Raw genomic sequence first — 23,286 nt, 5'->3', positions numbered from 1 at the left:
GCTGCAGCCCCTGCCTCCCGCCCGCGCGCCCTGCGTCCCGCCGCGGCCCGCAGCCTGCGGCGCCCGAGCTCCGAGGGCGCTTCCCCGGGCGTTGGGCCCGAGGCGGCCAAGACGGCGGGCCGGCCGGGCGCGGGGCGGCGGGCGCTGTGCTGCGGGCTGCGCTGGTGGGGGGCGGCGGGCCGCGGCGCGGGCCCGGGGCCCGGCGCGTGCGGCTGGGAGGCGCTGTGGGGGGCGGGCGCGCGGGCGGCGGCCGGGGCTATGGCCGAGGGCGGCGGGGGCGCGCGGAGGAGGGCGCCGGCGCTGCTCGAGGCGGCCCGCGCGCGCTACGAGAGCCTGCACATCTCGGACGACGTGTTCGGCGAGTCGGGCCCGGACAGCGGCGGGAACCCCTTCTACAGCACATCTGCCGCCTCGCGCTCCTCTTCGGCCGCCTCCTCGGACGACGAGCACGAGCGCCCCGGGCCCCCGCCGCCGCCCGGCGCCCCCGACGCGCAGGAGTCGGAGGAGGACGAGGCCGGCGCGGGTTGGAGTGCCACGCTGCGGGACCGCCCGCCCCCGCGCTTCGAGGACACCGGCGGTAAGGCGCGGCCCCCGGGGGCGGGGGCGGCCCAGGGAGGCGTGAGCGCGGGACCGGGAGAACTCCAGACGCTCCGTGGGCCGGCTGGGCGAGGGCAGCTGTTCCTGGCAGGACACAAATGGGGCCGCGGCAGCGGGTATTTGAAGTGCGAGAATCAGTCTGACTGCGTGGGGGGCTCTGACTGCGTGCTGGTTGTGGGGGGGCGGCTCCGACTTCCCCGCGGGTGGAGAGGATGAGGCGGAGGCCGGAGGCCGGGGCCAGCACCCTGCCGCTGTCAAGGACCTGGACGGCGGGGGGGGGGGGGGGAACCTTCCCTCACTTGCTGGGAGTGTCCAAGCCAGTCACACCTGTGGGGTCACCCCATAGGGGTGCGTTTGAGTTAGGCTTTACTAGTTGAAGGGATTCTTAAAATCCTGACGCGGCTTGTGTGTGTGTTACCGGGAGGGGGGGGGGGCGTAAATCATTTCGTATTGATGGCCCCAGAGCAGCCTTACCCAGGTGCCAGGGGTGGGGCAGGTAGCGGTTGGAGGGAGGCCCAATGAGAGCCTCGGGAGAGGCCTCCCGGGGCGTCTTCACTGGCTCTCGTTTTCCCCAGTTAATCTGAGAAACTTTGTCCGTGCCTTTCAGGATCACTTGCTAAGAGCAGAGTGAAAGGACAAGTTTAGCAGCATTAAGGTGTATGCTCTTACGCCGGAAGCAATTTCATGTGTGTTCTGCTTACCGCCATGGTCATGGTCAAACCCCTGGTTTCTGGAGGTCGCAGGAGCGCAGGCAGCTGTGTCTGCTTCAGGCCCTCTTTTACTGCCTCCTTTTTTGGGAGGTGGTATCCTGCAGGAGCTCTCCGGCCTCTGCCCTCTGGGAGAGGTGGAGACCAGCCAGCTGTTTCCACCTGTCTCCTGATGCTTTTTCCTTGCTCAGCAGCCTTCTGTGGGCAGGCCTTTGTTTCTGCACACGATTTTCGTGTGTGGAAGAGCGTGCAACCGGTGTTGTTGAGGACCAGGGAGTGGCCGTACTGGGCATGATGTGGCTTTTCCTGGGGCTTTCCCTGATTATTGTTCAACCATCGGAGGGCAGGCCCAAGGGACCCCTGGCTGGTGCCTGGGCTTGGATCTGGACAGAGTGCTGCAGCCTGCTGGTTGGCTGCTTGGGCTGGCTGGACTCTCTCAGCAGGGAGTGGTCTGCAGACCTCCCACAGGCAGGCTGCAGTGTGGACACCCTGAGCTACAGTGGGCTCGCAGGGTCCAAGTTCACTGTGCAGTTTGGCATGGGTACATTTAACCACATGTTCTCATTTAGGCTTTGGTTAAGAGTTGGGAATCTTCAAAGTCCTGTCACTCTGCCTAATCCTTTTAAACCCCCTACATTTTCCGGAATGTCATAAGGGTTTCCAGCTGCAGACGGCTGTTTTCCATTAAATTAGCTCTTTAAGAATTGTACATACCCAGAGCTCTGGTTTGGCAGACTTGCTGCTGTGAGTGCTGTGATCTAGGTTTTGATCTTGGTACATGAGATACATGTCCTCTTGTTTCCCTGCCTCTCCGGGGAAAACAGGGGAATTGTGTTAGCTTCAGCCTGGTTATGAATAAGATCCATGAGTGTTGGTGTGAGAAGGATGAACACACCCAAATACATTTTCAAGCAATATTATGTTTCTTAGTAACCTGTACTTCGGAGAAATTCTGCATCCGAGCAGTTTAATCTAGCCACCGCAGCACTTAAACGGTCACGAAGTGCAGGATCGTGTGTCATTTAGCATGAGGGTCAAATTCTGCTTCCTTCGGATGTTCACTGAGCTCACACCTGCACCTGAGAACCACAGGCAAGCGCTTTAACCAAAGATATTAGTGGTTATTTGATGGTTTTTATACCCGATTTTGTTTTCCGGTTCTGTGTGGAAGCTTGCTTTTAAAATCCAGCCCTAATGAAGAATTTCCTTTCCTCCTTGAAACAGTCTCTCCCTCAGGGAAATTTGGGGTGGTGGTGGAGGGGTGAGGTTGATGGTTTATTAAGCATGAGTTCAGTTTGCCTGAAATTATGGGATATGATATATGGGGGCTGGAAATAGATGCTGAGCAGAGAAAACCCTTGTGCCTACTGGTGGGGGGGGCGGGGGGCGAGAGAGGGACATGTTTATTAAGAGGCTGAGAGCTGCGCCCTGGCCACTCTGAGAGCAAAGAGGTTCAGGCTCTGGGGTTTATCAAAGTGTACAATCTAACCCCACTTGCAAGGAATGCAGCTTGGGCCTTTCTTCCATGTTTGTCCCCTGGTTTGTTGACAGGCCTCCTTGGGTAGTGGGGTAGGAAAGGGAGGCAAGCAGGAGGCTGGCATTTGGATCTGTAATCAGCCCTCATAAAAGAAAGTCCGTAGCAGAAATGGCTGTTGCTGCTAGAGTCAGATGAGGAAAGCAAAGGATTCTAGACTTCGGGACCAGGCTTCCCGCCTGCCTGCTGCTGTAAAGACAGGTGTATGTGTGTAGATAAGTGGGTGTGCATGTGTGCGACTGTGTCTTGTACGTACATATGTATTGCTTGTGCTGGTTTGGGCTGGTTGGGGTGTTTTTTGTTTTTTTACATTAGAGCTCACAATTGCTGTCTGGGGGCTGTCTGACGACCTAGAGTCCCTGTGCGCGAGGGACGTGTGGGCACCGGGCGCCACGAGCTTTGATCTGCATTTGGCGTGTACACAGCAGGCAGACACTTGGTGCCCAGCTGAGGGGAGGAGGGGCGGGGAGGCCATTTCTGTGGTTCAGGTTGAGACTCTGCTGGCTGTTTTTCAGGGTGTTCTTGTCTTCCCAGACTCTTCCTTCTGTTTTGCCCATGTTTCTAGCTTCCTGGATCGGGTCTTCCAGAAGTGCAGCCAGCAGTTACGGGTGGAGGGGTCCTCTCCCTCACCCCTGTTTCCTCTCCTCTCCTCTCTGGGTTCTGGTTGTGCCTGGAGATTTGGGTCCCCTTGAGATGATTTAAATACAAAGACCATGCTTGCAGGGCTGACTCTTAACCTCTGTGTGAATGGAGGGTCAGCCTGGGAGCCGGAGATGCTTACTGGGAGCACAGGGCCCAGAACCTTCTCATCACACTTGCAGCTCTCCCTCTAAACTAGCCCCCTCAAGCTGTCAGCCTCGCCTGCCCACTGTGCAAATAACTGACAGAGCATGCCAGCTCACTCTTGGGAAACAGCATGAAATCCAGGCCCGCCTGCTTTTGCGCTTCTGCCCTTTTGGTTTCTTATTCTGAGCAGTCTTGTGATTCTTTCTCTCTAAGGAGGCAGAGGAGCAGGCAGATTCACAGACGCTCAGGGGCTCCCTGTGTTCGGCTTTGTCGGTGCTTTGTCGTGGCTGGCTGGGATCTGAGCTCTTTGCTCTTTCTGTTAGAGGTTGGACTTCATAGGGGTGTTTTTTCCATGTACCATGTCAGCAACCCTCTGTAATCATTCAGTAGGGAGGAGATATGACCTTGAGTAGCTGGGGAGGACCAGAGGGCTTTGAAAATTAACATCATTCAATGTTTTATCTTAGGGTTTGTTGTGGGTTGATTTGGCTTAAAGTCTTTTTTGACTAACAAGAAAGAGGAGAAAAATCTCCTACAACCTGAATTCAAAGGACACTCTCATAATGGATTTGTTTGCTGAGGTACCTGGGGCCCTGTCAGTGGAGTCCAGGATAAGCAGCTGCTCCCACCTTCAGCTCTGTACCACATTCTGTGGCTCCAGGAGGACCTGGGAGTCTGGGCAGCTCCAAGGTACATCTTACGTGGTGCTATGTGGTAACGACGCATGGGCCACCACCACCCAGAGCTCAGAGAAGGGAGCTTGCTGGAGAGAGGATTTGTTCAGGTGGTGGCCAGGACGCAGATCGTAACCAGCAGTCCCCATTCGTAGCATGCCGAACCTTCGAGAATACTCTGAGAGAGCCGGTATCACTGCCACTTTGCAGAGAAACACAGTCATGGTCAGGGGTGATGAGATCGCCTGGTGAAGTGGCAGCCTTCTGACCAGGCAGACTTGATCATTAAGGAAGGTCGTGCCTTTTTCTTTTCTTCTTTACACCATCTGAAACCTTTTTCAGTCAGAAATATTTACTTTCATATTTTTACATGGCATTGCTTTTAACTTTTTCGGGGGATATGCAGTTCTGTGCGGTTTAATGCATGGATGGATTTGTGTAACCAATCCCCACAGTCGGACAGGAGACAGAAAATCTAGAATTTTATCTCTTTATGTAATCCCTGCTATGCCTCAGCCACTGTGATGGGAGTTTAGAGTGTTTCTGCGGGTAATGGGGCTTTGGATACATTGGCAATCTGGGGGTTGTGTGGGGTCTGGTACTCAGTTTTATTTATTTTATTTTTTTAGATTTTATTTATTTATTTGTTTGACAGAGAGAGAGAGAGACAGCCAGCGAGAGAGGGAACACAGGCAGGGGGAGTAGGAGAGGAAGAAGCAGGCTCCCAGCGGAGGAGCCCGATATGGGGCTCGATCCCAGAATGCCGGGATCACGCCCTGAGCTGAAGGCAGACGCTTAACAACTGAGCCACCCAGGCGCCCCTGGTACTCAGTTTTAAAGTTGAAAACTTACCTTTATTTTTAAGAAGTGTGATTGAAAATTTTTTTTCTTATTAACAAGTAATATATGTACATTTAAGAAATCCCATAACTCTCATTACTCTAGATAATCATACTTAATCATATTGAGTATATCCTTCGGATGTCTTAGGTTGCATCTTGTTGGGTGACCTGCTTTTTAATTGTAATTAATATATTGTAAACGTTTTCCATTTACATTTTAAAATGTCAGTTTTAATGAGTCCGTGATATTACGCAGTTCCTTCTGAGTGGGCGTTGAGTTCATTGCCCCTTCCCCCTTGTATTTATTATGCTACGATAAATATTCTTGAAGCTTAAGTTTCTGTGCATGTCCTTAGCACATTCCTTAGCATGAAATGATCAAAACAGAATTGAATTAAGGACGCACTGTAAGGTTTTTGATGTCTGTGGTGAAATAGCCTTCCAGAAGCGCACCTGCTACGCTCCTGCCAGCAGTATTGCAGAGAGGCTTCGAAAATCTTGCTTAGAAGACAGAACTCCAGTGCACGATTCCTTCTGGTAGGGCGCTCTTGGAGGACTGGGGCATTTCATAAAGCTCGTTGAGATGTAACCCACAGCGCACGAGTCGTAGTACACAGCATGGTGCGATAGCTACTACCCCGATGAAGATCAGGAATGTTCCCAGCACCCCAAAGATTCCCGCCTGCTCCCCAGTCCGTGAGTCACTCCCTCCCTCCAGGGGTGACCATTATTCCGACTTCCATTCCATCACCATCGATTAAGTTTGCCTGTTACTTTGGTCTGGTGGCTCAATTTATCAGTATGTCTGTGCGGTTCATTCCCGCTGTTGGGTGGGGCAGCCTTTAATCTGTATCGTGTGCAGTATTCCGTCATATAAGTGCTCTAGTTGGTTATCCGTTATCCTATTAATGGTCTTTTACCTTGTGTCCAGTTGGGGCTTCTGTGGGTACAGCTGCTTCACAAATTCTTGTGTTTTTGATGGACGTATACGTCATTTCCCTCGAGCACATAAACCCAGGAGTAGGTTTGCCGGGTCATAGATTGGATGCGGGTCTCACCCTCGGCTGTATTGACCTTGTGGGTTGGATGGTGTTTTGTTGAGGAGGCCTGTGTTGTGCATTGCCGGATGGTTAGCAGCATCCCTGGCCCCTCCCCACTGGATGCCCAGTGACACCCTTTCCTGTAGTTACGACAGCCAGACATTTCTCCAGGCATTGCCATATGTCCCCTGGGGAGCAAAATCGCCTGCAGTTGAGAACCACTGCTTAATTTTTATTTATTTATTTGTTTAGAAAAGATTTTATTTATTTGAGAGAGAGAGCGCGCAAGCAGGAGCAGAGGGGAGAGGCAGAGGGAAAGGGAGAAGCAGACTCCCTGCTGAGCAGGGAGCCCGACACAAGACTCAATCCCAGGACCCTGGGATCATGACCTGAGCTGAAGGCAGATGCTTCACCGACCGAGCCCCCCCCCCCGTGCCCCAAGAACCACTGCTTTAGTACATATACTGCCAAACAGTGTTCCAGTTTATACACCCACCAGCGATGTACGAGACGTGCCATGTATTAATTCAGCAAGCATATTGAACCCTGCTGGGATAAAACGATAACTAAGACCTGTCTCCTGGGGTCCAGCAGGAGAGACAACGTGAAGGAAAGGAGGAAGAGTCTCTGGCGAACAGTGCGATCAAGGTAAACATGGATTTATATGGGATTGCGGAGATGCACCTGGTCCAGCTGGCTGGGGGAAGGAGCGGCGCCTCGGATGGACACGGCGCCTAAGCTGCATCTTGAAGAACAAATAAAGATTAGGTGAAGAGGAAGGAACAGGGCATCTCAAACTTGGGCAAGGGCTGGGAGGGGAGAAGGTATGCTGCTTGGCCCATGGGCAGCCCCACTCTTTTCCTAACCTGAGCCTCCTGACCTGAGGCCTTCCCAGTGAAAATGTCCTGAAATGGACATGATGTCATTGTTACCATATTGCAAGTAACTGTAGCTGGAATACGAGGTCCCAGGTTCAGGTGTGGATACAGATGTTACCTGCAAATGCTGCGGCCCACGCAGGGGGATTTGGCAGGTTGGGTGAGAAATACGAGCTTACAGAGGATGGAATCTGAGGTCTGAGGTCTTCCCTTGAAGGAAGGAAGAGGGAAAGGGACAACTCAGCTTGTATTGGCGGGAGGAAGCACGGTGTTACCTCGGGGTGGGAGCGATGTTGTACTGAAAGAGTAACAGGCTACCCCAAACGTCCTGTGATGTGGAGATGCTGCTCTGCCTAGCCCGGCACATGGCACAGAGGGCCCGTCTCCCCCTTGCGACTTTCAGAAAGAACTGTTACAGAAGTGGGAACCTTGGGCCATATTTAGCTGTATGTTTAATAAATCACTTTACTAAAAAGTTTAGAACTGCAAATCTTTACACTCTAACTGGGACAGCATCACTCCTTGGCCAGGGTATTGGAAACTTCATCTGCTTCGATTTCCAGCTTCTAGTCTTGTTGACACCTCCACCCCGTCCCCATTTCTTCTGTGAAAGAAGAGCGATCTTTTACAAACACAAGCTCATCCACTGACTCTTCTGCTTAAACCTACAAGTGGCTTCCAATTCCAGTTCCAACAGGATTTCCAGAGTCCTTCGCAAGGCCTCCAATGCCCACAGGTGCTCCATAGCCTTCCTTTCCAGTGTCCCCTTTTGTCCCCTGTCCTGTCATCAACACAAAATCTATTCATCTCAGAGCCTTTGTGCCTGCGGGGCCTATATCTGGAATGTTCTTCATGGCAGCCCTTGCTTGATAGTTTGGTCTTGGTTCAAATGTCACTGTCTCCAAGAATATAAAATCACTACATTCCCCTGTCCCTCTTCGTAGCCACATAAGCTAATACATTTCCCATGTGGGATGAGACCTTGGATGTCTTGGTCACAGTTAGCACATGACAATTCCTCAATGTTTGTTGAATAAAGGAATGAACAGAAGAACAGATGGACACAGAACTAGAGTGTTAGAAGTGAGGATGGGAGTCAGAAATGTCTACAAGGAGCTAAGCATTTTCTTCATCCCAAATAGTGGGAGAGAGGTTGGGGCAGCTCTTGAGGGAACGGATTCCTTACTAGGAAGGCACCGAAGCAAGTCTGGGATGTATTTCACGGGGTTTTCTGTCCTGCATAGAAAACTGAACTTGGCCTCTGAGGAACTCTCCAACCCTTGGGCGTCTTCAGCCTGCCCACCTCCTAAGAGCTAGAGACCCCCCGACAGGAGTCTGTTAGAAACTTGCAGGAGACCCAGCTTCTTGTAGCCCTTTATTTGTTTAAAAAGTGCTTATATGTCATGTACTATGTGCCAGATAATGTTCCAAGCCCTTTTTTAAAAAGATTTTATTTATTTATTTGAGAGAGAGGGAGAGGGAGAGAAAGGGCATGAGCAGGGGAAGGGGCAGGAGGGAGAGGGAGAAGCAGACTCCCCGCTGAGCACAGAGCCTGACACAGGTCTCGATCCCAGGACCCTGAGATCATGACCTGAGCCGAAGTCAGATGCTTCACCGACTGAGCCACCCCGCTGCCCCAAGCACTTTGTTATGTGTGTGATCCTCTAAACAATCTCGTGAGGGATTATTATCCCTATTTTTAACATAAGGAAACTGAGTCGCAGAGAGGTTAAGTGGCCTCGGGTGAACTAGTCCCTTTGATTAGGGGACAAGGAAGCATCATACTTAGAGCGTGAGTATGGAACATAGTATATGCTGGTCGGATCAACTAGTTCATGATAAGACCTATGCGAGGGTCCCTTGAAGACCAGCGTCATTCTCCAAATCTGTTTTGCCTGTTGCCTCTCTTCCTGGGCAGTGGCTGCCCCTCATTTCCCAGCACCCCTTGCAGTGACGCGGGGCCGCTGCCTGGATTCAGGGCAGTGAAATATGAGCCAAAGTGTGGACCCCACTCTCAGGCCTGGCCACGTGGAGGCTCCTCTGAGCCCCATGTCAGAGATGTTGGGGGCCAGCAGACAAAAGGACCTTGTGTCTAAATCACCATTTGGAGAAAAGCCACTCACGCCTCAGTCATATGTATCGTGGACTAAATTTATGTCAGGAAAGAATGAGCTTCTTTCCTGTTCCATTCATCCTACATTTGGTGGGGGTTTGTTAAAACAGCTGCTTAACTGGCACAGACACTGAAGAAAAGAGGATTGATAGGGAAAAGCGGCCCCATGCCGAATCCCTGCATGAGGATTCTTGAGGGGAGATGATGGAAAACATCCCAGAGAATAAAAATAACTTCTTTGTATTCTCTCAAGGAAGTTCCCATGGGAACTCTGGGAGCGGACGGGTAAGAATGCGGGTAGGCACCGGGCATAGACGGTTCTACATGCAGGTGTTTGATTGCACTTTGATGCTCTGAGGCTGTAGATGGTTTGAAAGGGGCTTGGTGGTCCGTTTATGGCTGGGGAGGATCCGGGGCAGAAGGCCTGGGCTGTGCTGTGTGCTCACCCTGTGATTTTTGGGCAAGTGGCTCAGCAGAGTCTGTCATCTGTGCAGGAGCTCCTGCCCAGAGTTCTGGGAATCAGTGACGATGTGTGCGGAAGCACAGAGCTGTGGTCATTACAGGTAGCTCTATCTTTCTTCCTTTAAACTCCTTTGTCCTGTGTGGCCAAAATGCACATGCACGATGGGTATTGTGCTACTTAGAAGATTTTCAAAACTTTTTAGCAACCAGGAACCTTAGAGAGGACAAACCCAAGGTACATATGTGAGCCAGTGGAAAGCAGGCACTGTCTTCGAAGTTGGGAGTGAGAGGGTCCCAGAGCCCCCCCCGACCCCTACCTCCGGGTGCCTCCACCCCCTTGGCAGCCCCTTGGTTCCTGAGGTGCCCTTTGAGGCATCACCAGACGCAGTCTGAGAATCCACCTCATACTCCAATATCAAGGGCCTTTGGCTGGGACCCAGGTCAAGAAGGGAGAGAGACCCTGGGAGCAGGTGACCGAGGCCTCTGAGAAGTGCCCCATCCTTTCCGAGATGGTGGAGAGGACACTGATAGGTCAATCAAATTCTGATGTTTCAAAGCCGCCAAAAAGCGTCTATAGCAAAAGCGATTAAAAATTGAAGTATTTTGGATGGAATTGGTGTGGGAGGACTCCTGTTATCTTGTTTAGGAAACTGTTACAAAGAGAAGATCAGGGATTGGCATAAAAGATGATTTTCTGGGAAGAAAAAATGTAAATAACTGAAATTGTCTAAAGAGTGGTGAGAGTCTTGCTTACAGTTGTTCCTGCTGCATTTGGGGAAGGTAGAGAACCTGTAACATCTTCAATTTAAGATTTCCTAAGAATCCCCAGCTGAGTTGGGGGGGCGGGGGTCCTACGTGAAGATTCTGAGCTTCTGTGAGTGAGCAGACCTCCACTCCAGAGTCACGTAAAAAACAATCCTCACCTCCTTCTTTTGCCTCTAATGAAACTTGCTTTCCTCGGGTCCCAGCATTCCAGGCAGGTAAACATGTTGCCATTCGTTGGCTCTTACTAGTATTTCAGCAGGATTTCCAATGTGTTTTCCTTGGCTGGCTGGGAAACGGGACCACAATTTATGGCATCTTAGGGGACATGCACGCAGAGTTTCAGTGAGATCCTGGAACGGAACCTAATTGGAGATTGGAGATCATTGCAGTGAGAAGCTTTTAAGATTGAAAGAGGTGCATGTTATGCAAATATTAGCAAGTGAAAGTTCACACTGTCTATCGAAAATTTATAAACTCATTATCTTCAAGAAGGCTGGCAGATAAACAGATTCTGGGAAAGATGCGGGTAAATTGGTAAATTCAGGGAGATGGTAAATGACCCCAGGGAAACTGGAATGGCGAAAGAGTATGGCCCCACCTTTTTTTTTTTTTTTTTAAGATTTTATTCATTTATTTGGCAGAGAGAGCCAGAGAGTACAAGTGGGGGGAATGGCAGAGGGAGAAGGAGAAGCAGGCTCCCCGCTTAGCAGAGAGTCCGATGCGGGGCTCCATCCCAGGACCCTGGGATCATGACCTGAGCCGAAGGCAGACGTTTAACCGACTGAGCCACGCAGGCACCCCCTGGCCCAAACTTCTGAAGCTGGTGTGTGAGATACTTTGGTGGGAAGGAATGAAGATCTGCCACTGTCTTTGATTCTGCTTTTCGGAAGGCATTGCGATGTGGTGCCCAGGGCTTTGGAGACAGACACCTGGTGCCCATCCCAGCTCTGCCTCTAAAGCAACACATCCCAGAGGGCGGCTGCAGGCACTGGGTGACGTCACCCAGGGTCAGACATGGGAGCCACTCAGCAACGTACCCCTTCCACCATCTCCACCATCTTGCTGGGTTTGGACGAGCGGTATCAACGTCCCTGACATCCCTGCTGCCAAAGGACCAACCAGAGACACATGTCTCATGGGGTATGCCAACATTCCTTCAGCCCATCAGGTTATTGGCAGCAAGGTTGGAAAATTTTTAAATTCCCCGGGAAACTAAAGCAAATTGCTCCAAAAAGAAGTTTCAGAATGCAGACTGCATACCATGTTTTGAATACATTTCATTCATTTGGCGGATACTGACAGAGTGCTTACGATGTGCCTGGTGCTGGGTTAGAAACTCTGACTCGAGAAGTTTACAAGAAAGGGTTCCAGCTCAGCCAGCATAGCGTCTAGTGATGAACACAGGTGGCCCTCAGATCATCGTGACACTGAGCAATAGGTGCTATCCTAAGAAGGATGTCCTAGGAGCTAAGGGAACACTTGGGGGGTGGGGGGAGCCAAGCACCAACACTTCTGTAGAGCCATGGTAAATATGATGGATGCAGATGGCTCCAGGGGAAACCAAAGGACTGCTCAAATCCCTGCTCCTTGACAGCTCCAAGTGCCCCTGTCAGAGATGGAAGGGGAGCTGGGCAAGCCGGAGTGGCTCTGGAAGGGGGTGGGCATGGCCGTGCTTGAGTTCTGACCTGCAGCCCATGCACGGATTCCCATCTCCAACAAGGAGTATAACGAAATGTAATGTCACCAACAGAGTATCTTCCCCTGCACCTTGGTACTGGGAAAACACACGAAGGCTGTGGAGTTGAGAACAAGAGTACCTTTTTTCTTGGTAGTTCTAATAATGTGTGCGGTGTTTTAAAAATTATACACGTGAAAGTATCCAGTCTTATTTGCATGCGTTGGTATCATACACGATTTTTAACTGCAATCCTTACTTTACCTTCTTCCCTGTTTGTTAAAATTCTCCTCTCCTCACTGTTGCCTTTGTCCCTGTGATTGCTGTTGACAACTTGGTGCTCACCCGTGAACACGTCTGTACGTACCCATGCGTGCATGGGGTTTGTCATTGTTTAACGAATATGGGCTCGTTTCTCTACCTCTTGATCAAGCATTCTTGTTTAATAATACTTAATGAATAACTTCCTCTGTTCTTAATTTTTATAAGGAATGGCTGCTAAACTTTGATCAGATGCCTTTATTTTTTATAAAATGCATTTATTGCTATGGTCTTAGAGTTTTTTCACAGTTAATTTAGTGACGAGGTAAATCTTATTGATTTTCTTGTCTTGAGCTCCCTTCATTTTCCTGGAATAAATCCAAGTTGGTCTCAGGTTATATCCCTTTGATAGATGGCTGACTTCTGTTATTTGCTAACAGTAGCTCAGTTTCTGTAACTAATCTGTCATAAGCCAGATTCGTTAATAGTTTCCCCTCTCATCCTCTCAGGTTTGGGTATTAAAATTATGCTCAGCTTCATCAAATGAATTGGCTTATAATTTTTTAATTGCCTGTTGCCATTTAACAATAGAATGATGGGTTATTCAGCTGCAAACCCGTCTGGTCTTGGTACTTTTCTTCTGAATTTTCCACTTCTTGAATCATTTTGATGATTTTGTTTTCCTAGGAAATCATCATTTATCCTAGGTTATCAAATTGGTTAACATAAAATGCCTTGCAATTTAATGATTCTTTTATTTGCTTATATATTATGCATTTGCTTTTTTATTTCTGTTCCCAGTGCTTATCTGTTTTGCATCTCTCTCTCTTTCTTTCTCTCTCCCCTCCTCCTGAAACCTCCCTCTCCCCTTCCCCCTTCCCTCTCTCCCCACCTTCCCCCACCCTGCATCTTCCCTCTCTCTTATCCTTAATAGGGCCTGTGAAGTCTTATTAGTCTTTTCAAAGAAACAACTTTGAGTTTATTTGCCCCTCTTATATTTTTTATTAGGTTAAAGTTTTGTCTTTATTATAATTACTTCCTTTCTTTTGATTTATTGAGCTGTCATTTTCTTATGGGTTTAAATGAGTACAAAGTTTCTTTTATTTAAAAAAATGTTTGAAATTGAAAGCATTTAACATTGAAAGCTCCTTAGAGTATAACGTCTGGTGGCTTCTGTATGTTTTGGTATGAAATAGTCTCCTTTCCTTTGCCTTCAAGATTTTCTTCAGTCCTTTTTTTGATTTCTTCTTTGAAGAGTATATTTCTTAATTTCTTTGTAGTTACAATTTTTTGTTATCTAGTTATTTAATTCTGATTTTACTGGATTGTGATCAAAGAACTGTCCTTTAAATCTTTAACTTGGAAGGCTTATAAAGGCTTTCTTTGTTGCCAAGTATGCAGTTAATCTTTACAAATGTGGCATTTCACAGGTGTAAGAAAAAAATGTTTTTTGAGAGAAGTAAGGGTGTCTATTTTCGGTGTGTCCTTGTTTTTCCCTCTCTCTAGTAGATAGTCCCATTGGAAGAACTAAAATTTTACCATGTTCTTGCATTTTTAGAGTCTAGGTATTATGTATACCTACGTGTACGTTTTATATCTTCTCTCCAAACTGTGCCTTTAATAATGTCCCTCTTCATCTTCATACCTGTAATCTTAGATCCAACTTGTCTGCTACTAATTTTGCTGCTCCTGTTTCCTCTCTTGCCTGGTATCTCCTCGCCTGGTACATTCTTTTCAACCCCTTTTGCCATTTTAAGTACGTTTCTTCAACATCATGGGTGTGTACCCCCCCCACCCCCGACAGGCACTTTAATTTAGTTGGAGAAGTCAGTCTGTACATTTAAAGTAGTGACAAACAGGCATGATTTTATTCCTCCCATCTTACTTTATTTTGATTTTATTCTTTTCCCCATTTTTGATGTTTTTAATCAAGTTCATTCTTTTTCTACTTGATAAATATAGGAATTCTTTGCATCTTTTGGATAACAGCTTAATTGAGGTATAATCCACAGGCCCTGCCACTCACCCGTCTAATGCGTACGGTGTAATGGCTTTTAGTGTAGTTAACTATACTATGCTAAGCTACTAGCACATTTTCGTCATCCCCAAAAGAAACCTTTAGCCATCACCCCCAACCCTAGGCAATCACTAGTCTACTTTCGGTCTCCATAGATTTATCTATTCTGGAAATTCCATATAAATTAAATTATGCAACCTGTGGTCTTTTGTGACTAGCTTCTCTCAATTCGCAGAATGTTTTCAGGGCTCATCTGTGTTGTTGCACGTATCAAAATTCTGTTCCTTTTTAAGGCTGCATAATATTCCATTGACTGGATAGATCACATTTTATTTATCTGTTCATCAGTTGATGAACATTTGGGTTGTTCTCCCCTTTTTGCTATTATGAATAAATCCCAGCCCGTCATGTAGAAGTTTTTGGGTGGATAGAGTTTTCATTTTTCTTGGGTATATACGCAGGAGTGATATTGGTGTGTCATATGGTAACGCTGTGGTCAACATTTTCAGGAACGACTCAACTGTTTCTAGTGTGGTCGCTCCATTTTACAAGCCCACCAGCAATGTGCAGCAGTTCCAATTCCTTCACATCTCTGCCAATACTTGTTTTGGGGTTTTTCGATAGTAGCCAGCCCCATGAGTGGGAGGTGGTATCTCATTGTGGTTTTGATTTGCATTTCCCTAGGGACTAGTGATGTTGAGCATGTTTTCATGTGCTTATTGGCCACATGTATGTATTTGTATATTGGAGAAATGTGTATTCAAGTCTTTTGCCCATTTCTTAGTGGTGGTGTCTTTTTATTTGAGTTGTAAGAATTCTTTATACAGCCTGGATATCTGTTGCTTATATATGATTTGCAAATATTTTCTCCCATTTAGTGGATTGTTTTTTGACTTTTTTGATGGGGTCCTTGGAAGCACAAAACTTGGACATTTTGAGGGAGTCCCATCTATCTATCTATCTATCTATCTATCTATCTATTTATTTATAATTGCTTGTACTTTGGTGTCATAGCTGAGGAGCCGTTGACAAGTTCAAGACCACTAACATTTACCTCTGTGTTTTCTTCTAAGAACTTCATCACTTTAATTCTTACATTTATGTCTTTGATGCATTTTGAGTTATTTCCTCTATATGGTATGAGGTAGGGCTCCAATTTCATTCATTTGCATATGGATGTTGAGTTGTTTCAGCATCACTTGTTGAAAATTCTGTTCTTTCCCCATTTAATTGTTTGGCACCCTTGTCGAACATCAATTGACTGTAATTTATTCCCACCCCTTTTTTTGTCCTTTGAGGCATTTTATTTTCACGTATGTATTACATTCCTAGAAAAGGAATCCCAGGATTTTCCCTCCTGTGTGTTTTCGTCTTGCTTCTTCATGGTCCACGATGCCAGCTGAGGTGGTCAGTACAGTGAAACCAAACTGGTGGGACGGGAGCAGGTTTTTCTGCCATTTTTCTAGATCTTTCACTTGTGCCTCCAATCTGGGGCTGATCACTCTGCACTTGTTTAACCTGCCCGTGAGGTTCACCACAATTTCCCCAGCTCTGTGATCGTCAGTAATTTCAAATTTGCCAGTGTAATCATCTTTCATCATCACAGGGAGAAACTGGACAGTGACTTTGGCGCATGGCCTAATAAGAACCTGGCGTTTGCCTCTCTTTTCAGCATTGGTAATAGTGACTCTGCTGCACATTTGTGAAATGAGATGTTTACTTTCAGTTGGGGTTACAGAGGGGCAAGGTGTTTTTGGCTTTCCTGCCAATGTAGGGACTTCTGTCAGTGTTGTCTCCTCCTTTTTCCTTAATAGTAGCTTTGGAAGGTGAAGACTTCCCTTCATCTCCCAGACTTGAGGGTTTGACCAGCACATGGGATGAGGTAATTTCATTGACACAGTCCCATGAACTAAAGCCTGGTATATTGCTCACAGACGTTCTCTAAATATTTTCAGGAGTAAACTTCAGATGTTGCCCTCACTTTAATTTTTATTTCTGATTTTTCTGACTGCAATTGCTACTTCCTGCAGTCACTTGAGGAAAAACTAGGAATGTGGCATTGGAACAGTGTGTTTTTCTTTCAAGATAACAAAATCATTCCTTAATTTCTGTATGCATCTCAGATTTTGGTATATGAACATGGATTTTGGTGTCTCTCCTGAGGAGACGATACATACTGTGTAAGAAACACTTGTATTCTCATGACACGTCAGCTTGGTTACCCAGAATTCTCTGCGCCCAGCAGAAAAGCAGAAACGCGGATGAATTCCTCCTTACTCCAGCAGGCTGTCAGCGCTCAAAGGCCTTCTGGATGTGTTTGTACATCCAGATGTCTGCTGTACAACATACAGAAAGAGCACACTAGTTCACGGGGAAAATTTTTCAGAAACACATTTTCCAGGAGGAACATTGTCACCAGGATTCACAGTTTGGGTGACTCTTGACAACTTTTCATCTTCTGACGACTGCAAGTGGTAGTTAGTCTACAATCATCGTTTTCACATGCATTTTGAGTGTAGCATTAGTTTCTGTAGACTTAAAACTACAAGGATTGTCCTCCTGAAGGACCTTCTTGTACGGCCTGTTATTTTCAAGCTTGATTAATGAAAACAAAATTTTTCTGTAATGCTTTCTTCCTCCTCTATATATTAGTTTTCAGGGCTGGATTGAAAGTGGTTTATTGTGGATGGTGTTATACATGCTTGTGGACTTTTTTTCTGTTCCTGGATTTTTAAGGTGACACAATTGACTTTCTGATTTTAATTTATTTTCAGTAGTTGGAAGAATTCCCGAATAGGACTTTTTCTTGAAATACTCATAGCCTGGGCGTGCCTGGGTGGCTCATTCAGTTAAGTGTCTGCCTTTGGCTGTGGTCATGATCTCAGGGTCCTGGGATCAAGCCCCGCGTTGCGCTCTCTGCTCAGCAGGGAGTTTGCTTCTCCTGCTCTCTTGCTGTTTCTCACTCTCTCTCAAGCAAATGAATTTTTAAAATCTTTAAAAAAATATGTGTAGCATGAATTAAGTGATTATAACATTAAATTCTTTAGGGCTATTTGCTTTAGTATGATGAAAGCTCATACGTGAAGTAATTCTACAAAGATATAATTATGATATAACCCAAACTCTCTTATTCTGCCTTGTATCATTACTTAAGTTTTCTGTCAGTTCTAATTTCTGACGTTTTAATTATAATACATCTTGGTGTGGATTTCGTTGGGGTTCATCTTTTTTGGAAGTCTCTAGGCTTCCTGAATCTGGATGTCTGTTTCGTTCCTGAGGGTAGGGAAGTGTTTAGCTATTATTTATTCAGATAAGTTTTCTGTCTCCTTTTCTCTCTCTTTTCCTTTTAAGACCCTGTAATGTGAACGTCATCCCATTTGATGTTGTCCCATTGGTCTATTAACCTGTCTTCACTTTTTAAGATTATTTTTCCTTTTTTTTGCCACTCTGTGGGTGAGTTCCACTGCCCTGTCTTCCAGGTCACTGATCCTTCCTTCCGCTTCATCTAGTCTGCTGTTGAACATTCTAGTGCATTTTTCAGTTGACTTATTGTATTCTTCATTTCGTGACTTCTATTTGGTACTATTTATGTTTCCTACCTTATTGAAGTTCTGACTGTGTTCATCCTTTTTTTTTTTTTAAACATTTATTTATTTTAGAGACAAGGAGAGAGAGCAAGTGAGCGTGAGTCAGGGGAGGGGGAGAGGGAGAGAAGCAGACTCCCTGCTGAGCACGGAGCCCAACTCGGGGCTTGATCTCATGACCCTGAGATCACAACCTGAGCTGAAGTCAAGGGGTGGATGCTTAACTGAGCCACCCAGGGGCCCCATGTTCATCCATTCTTCTGAGTTCAGTGAGCATCTTTATGACCATGACTTTGAACTCTTTATCAGGTAAATTACTCATCTTAGTTTTATTATGGTTTTTTTCTGGGTTTTTTTCTTGTTTTTTGTTTGAAACATATTCCTCTGTTTCCTCATTCGCTTGGCTGTTTTTATGTCTTAGGCAACACAGCTCTCTCCTAGTCTTGAAGGCGGGGGGCTTGTGTAGGAGATGAATCTTGTGGGTCAGCTTTGCCCTAGCTCTTGGTTGTCTAGCAAACCTCTGTGATTGCTTAAGCACTCTGTTTTGTACTTGATAGGTCTCAGTTGTTGACCGTGTGGTAGGACCGCTAGTGTTCCAAAGCTGGAGGTGAGCTCAGTCAGCTCCTAGTTTCAGGCTCGTTAGAACCTCAGACCGTAGCTCAAAAGTATGGAAATACAAGCAGTCCTATGGGACTGCTGTTGTGAACCCTGCTGGCTTCCAGACTGGACAACGTGGAGGTTTACAAAGCAGGAGCTTCTCCCTGAGGAGTGAGGGGTTTGTGTCCACAGCAGGCACCCCATCCCTTGGGACCTGCAAACAGACCCTGGGCGGCAGTGGCAGAAATCAGGGCCCCAGGTGATGTATCAGCTCCTTTCTGGGAGGTACTGGAGAGCCATAGCAAGGCCTGCGGGAGTACAAAGATGGTGTCTCCTGGCCTGTGTTCCCTGGGAGCACCTTCACAGCCTCTAGACATGTGGCAAACCTGAAATCTGCCTCGGGCTGAAGCTCTAGGACAAGTAAGTGGACTTTTTTTTCACAGGAAGTCTGGGGCTATGTTTCAGTTGGCTGTCTGTGCAGTGCCCTGGGGTGGGGGGCCCTCCGAGAACCGTCTCTCTGATTGCTTCAGTCTGGTGCGAGTTAGGAATATAAGCCCCCACCGGCCGCTAGAGCCAGGCCATCAGGGAGAGTCCCCTGTGTGGTCCCCTATGCTCGCTCGCTGGCTGTAGTGAAGCCGCGGGAGAGTGCAGGGGTGGGCACGCCCCCCAGCTTTGGCGGGGCAGCGGGAGATGGCAGGCGCTACACACCTGCCTGCACTCGCAGCCCTCGCAGGGCAGAAGGAGTGTGCAAAAACCGTGCCCACCAGTGCCTCCGTGCAGGAGAGAGTCCCAACAGGCCCCTGCCACTCTGGCAGAATCTTAGCAAGCAGATCTTTTTCACGGGGTGCCGGGGGGCTCAGTTCGTTGGGTGTCTGACTCTTGATTTCTGCTCAGGTTGTGATCTCAGGGTCGTGGGATTGAACCCTGCATCAGGCTCTGCACTCAGCACGGAGTCTGCTTGTCTCTCCCCCTCTGCTCCTCCCTGGGCGGCTTGCATGCACACACACTCTCTCTCTCAAATAAATAAATAAATAAAACCTTAAAAAAAACCCAAAAAACAAAACAACCACCCAGATCTTTTTCACAAATAATCTAGGCACTTTCCAAACTGCTGCTTTTGCCCGGGTCCCTAGGATGAGCGAGTCTGTGCATAAGCCCTTCACAAGTGCAGTCTCTGTTCTCTACAGCCTTTCGGGTGTCCTGGACTTAAGCCCTGTTGTTTTTCGAAGCCAGACATTTTGGGGGCTCATCTCTCTGGTGCATGTCCCAAGGGTTAGGGTGCTTGCTGGGGGGTCACACCCTTGGCCCCCAGGGAGAAGCTCCCGCTTTGTCAGAGCGCTCGTGATTGGGGGTTACTGCACTGGGGTGGGGTTTTGGGCAAGACCACACCTCTGCCTCTCCTACCCACCTCCCTGTGGCCTTTTCTCCTCTGTGGTGGAGCTAGTTTTCAAGTCTTTCTCAGAGGGAGTTTTTTATACCTACCTGTAGATCCAGAGTGTCTATGGAAGGAGCTGAGTTCACGGTCCTTCTATGCTTCCATCTTGGACTGCCTGCAACTGTCAGTTCTGAAAGGAGAAATATTCTTTCTAACGTTGTGGACAACATACTCTTAATATTTGTAATATTTGGATTAACTGTCATTCTCTTTCTCGTTTTAAGTATTTGAAAGCTCTTAATCTTACTTTCTGTTTGTAAAATTATCAGCTCTTCCAATCTTTATTGCAACATTTTACCCTTCCCATAATAATTACACATTTATATTTTAGCTTCTAGAACTTTAACATGCAAAGTGCATGAGGCTGTATTTTCAGCCTGAGTTACACCTAGAATGCAGAATTGAATGTGGAAGTGAGTGCTTAGGTATTCTTGACAAATCTAATTACAGGTCTTGTGCCTGTCACTGACGGTAGCTGCTGCTGCTTTTAGGCACGGTGGGAATCGACACGCTCAGATGCCAGTGATCAGCCATCAATTCAGGGGCATCAGGAATGACGCTGAGGTAGGCATCCGCCACTCAGCCTTGCCAAGGCCAAGGTTTGGTCAGCGGCCATCTGTTTTCTCTCCATGGGGTCTTGGTTTTGGTCTATCTTTTCATAGAGCCTTTTCTTTCTTAGTTTTCTCTGCTGTGTTGTGAGGTGCCTAGTAGTAGCTACTCTGAATTCTTTTCTTCAAATACCTTCTCTTTTTTTCTGGGTAGCAGGGTGAGACCTTGCCTGGGGGAGCTATGCTCGTCCACAGCCTATGTCCATTTCCATCTCGAGTCCGGTTCATTCTGCCCGAGGAGCTGTCTTCCCCCCCCTCCCTTTCTCCTTAGGTTCAGAAACATTACTGGCATTTGCCTCTGAGTGTCTGTTCTTACCGCTTCTGTCCAGAGCTGGTGCCCTTTGTTGCCCCCCCTTCAGCTGTCCCTTGTCTCTCGCAGTCTCAACACAGCCTTAGAGTCTCACATCTTCTCCTTTAAGATTTCCATCTCTTCACACTCGTAATCTCTGCTTTGTGCTTTCTTGGACTTGATCTTCTGAGTCAGTGATTCAAGAATCATGTGTGACTCCCTTCACCTTCTCTTTGTGTGAAGAGGTTTGTTGGAAGTCATGGTTTTTCTGGTTTTCGTTTGTTTCTTTTAGTTACAGGAAATCTTTTTTTCCCTGAGTGTTGCAATTGAATCTCTTTGAGTACTATTCCTCTTATTTAATTGAAATTGAAATTGTCCATAGCTCTCTCTTCTTGGGTGTGTGTTCTCTTTCTTCTGAGCCATCCTACTCTCTGCCGTTAAACCCTTGGAAGGGGGCTTATCTTTCTTTGTGGGCCCAGGGGGCTGGGGCTGGTGGAGGACGTGAGGGCGAGAGAGAAGGCAGCTGTCCCTGTGTCCACAGCCGGCACCTTCAGGACCCTCCTGGCGGCCCCGCACATTTTCTGGGGCTCGGGCAGGAAGCACTGCCTCTTCTTGGAGCTCTTCCTCGACCTCGGGAGCCTGGGGATCCAGGCAGCGTGCAGGCCAGCGCTGACCTTCCTGCTAGGTCCACGGGTGTCTTCGGGCCGCCTGGTCCTGGTGTTCCAGGGCCGGTCCCTCCAGCTTGAGGCAGAAAAAGCCTGCAGTCCTTCCTGGAGCCACAGCCTGTGCACCCAGGCACCCGTGGTTCGTGGTGCTACAACGGCAGAGTCGGGGCACAATGGGGAGAAGGCAAGGCTAGGGTCACCGTCTTCTTTCAAAGAGAAAGGTCAAAGATTGCTCTCAAGGAAAAGAAGAAGAGTTTATTGGGCAACACATGCGGAAATTCCTTTATTTCACACGTAAATAAGTATTGTTGTCCCCATTATACCAGTGAAGCAGCCTGGGAGATGAAGTGATTGACCCAGTAAGCCGTAGTGGTGGAACCAGGAGGCGAACCCACTGGGCGTTTTCCGCTCTCCCCACGTCTCTTTCTGAGAGGAGAGACCAGGAGGCTCTTGGCCTGCAGGACGTCCTTAAGGTTAGCTGTTGCTGCTGGGCGGCGCCCTGCTGTCCTCACGGTCACAGACCTGTGGGTGGTTTGCGGAAAATGCTGGAGCGATGGATTCCTTTCCAATGGGACTTGTGTTCAGAGCTTCCATCATTCGAACTTTTTAACAAGGACTTGGTCTGGTAGTTGCTTGGTTGGATACCAGAGGCCATTGAGGGCAGAAATCGCTCCAAAAACCTTATTCTCGAATCCCAGATTCGATGACCATGTAAGCAGATGCTCGAAGCTGCCATTGGCAGGGGGTTGCATGTGTTCTGCTTAGGATGAATATTACATAATTGAGGCATATTAAAATGTTGCTATTGCTATCACAAAAGTCTTTGGGTTTAGTCTTTTAGGACAGCTTGACCTATTTTCCTCACTTTCTACCTGGAGATTAAAAGACCAGATCCCCAGAGCCAAGAGGAGGAGGGTACGATTTTCTGGTGCGGGCTCAGCCAGGGTCCAAAACTTTTGCCCAGCCCATGGCAGCATCCGCCAAAGAGCTTAGCCAGAGCCAGATCTGAGGGAACCTGGACAGTGTCTGATGTAATGTAGGGTTAAGTTTGAGAATATAAAAAACAGTAGACTTCTGAGTCAAAATTCCTGAGTCTCCTTTGAGTCCAGCCAAATCCTTGGATTCTCTGACTTCCTAGTCTCTACTGATTCGTTTGGCAAAGCAACCTAAGCTGAGCCTCAGTTTTCTAATCTGTAAAATGGGGGAAAAGTAGCTGCCTCACTGCCTTTTTGGAAGGGATCACATGTTTATAAACATGTGTAATGTCAAGCCCATAGCAAATCCTCCGTGAATGTGAGTCCCTTTCCCGCCCCTCTATCTGCCGCTTGAAACCTTCTGGGCTTTTCTTGAGGGTGAAGAGGAGAGATGCTGGGCCATGTAAACAGTTTGTGCGGGGCCTGCTTGGTCAGTGAGCGCCCCAGGCTCACTCCCTTTGAGGTGATTACTCATGGATAGATGTGGATGTCGGTGTCACTTAGAATCAATTCTCAGGGAATGTCTTGCTCATGATGTTTGGTTATAGAATGGGATTAGTAATGGTTGGCATTAATCATTTCTTTTTTCCAGGAAAGACTGGGGAAATCTGAGACAGCAGATATTTTAGCCGGACCCAAAGCAGATCCCCCCATGAGCAATCGGCCATCGCTCCTGGCAGGGGCTTCTGGGGCTGGGGTCCTGCTGTCTTACAATGTGAGACAGTTTGGGAGCCCGTGGCCCCCCACCCCAGCTCTCTCTACTCCACGTTCCTGTCCAGGTCA

General features: G+C 47.8%; 1 protein-coding gene across 2 annotated transcripts in view; it reads left to right on the top strand.

Moving 5' to 3' along the window:
• The first annotated feature begins 230 nt into the window (after positions 1-230).
• Positions 231-23,286, top strand: part of PGBD5 (piggyBac transposable element derived 5) — a 98,972-nt gene continuing 75,916 nt past the window's right edge. For both annotated transcript variants that reach the window (XM_045783143.2, XM_087863111.1), the window contains exon 1: positions 231-577. In XM_045783143.2, coding sequence (XP_045639099.1) covers positions 259-577 — 319 coding nt within the window. In that variant the 5' untranslated portion in view covers positions 231-258. The remainder of the gene's footprint in view (positions 578-23,286) is intronic.

The sequence above is a fragment of the Ursus americanus genome, chromosome 6 (assembly GCF_024610735.1).
Source record: "Ursus americanus isolate L20-20 chromosome 6, mUrsAme1.1.p, whole genome shotgun sequence".
Taxonomy (NCBI): domain Eukaryota; kingdom Metazoa; phylum Chordata; class Mammalia; order Carnivora; family Ursidae; genus Ursus; species Ursus americanus.
This window is presented reverse-complemented; position numbering and strand designations above follow the sequence as displayed.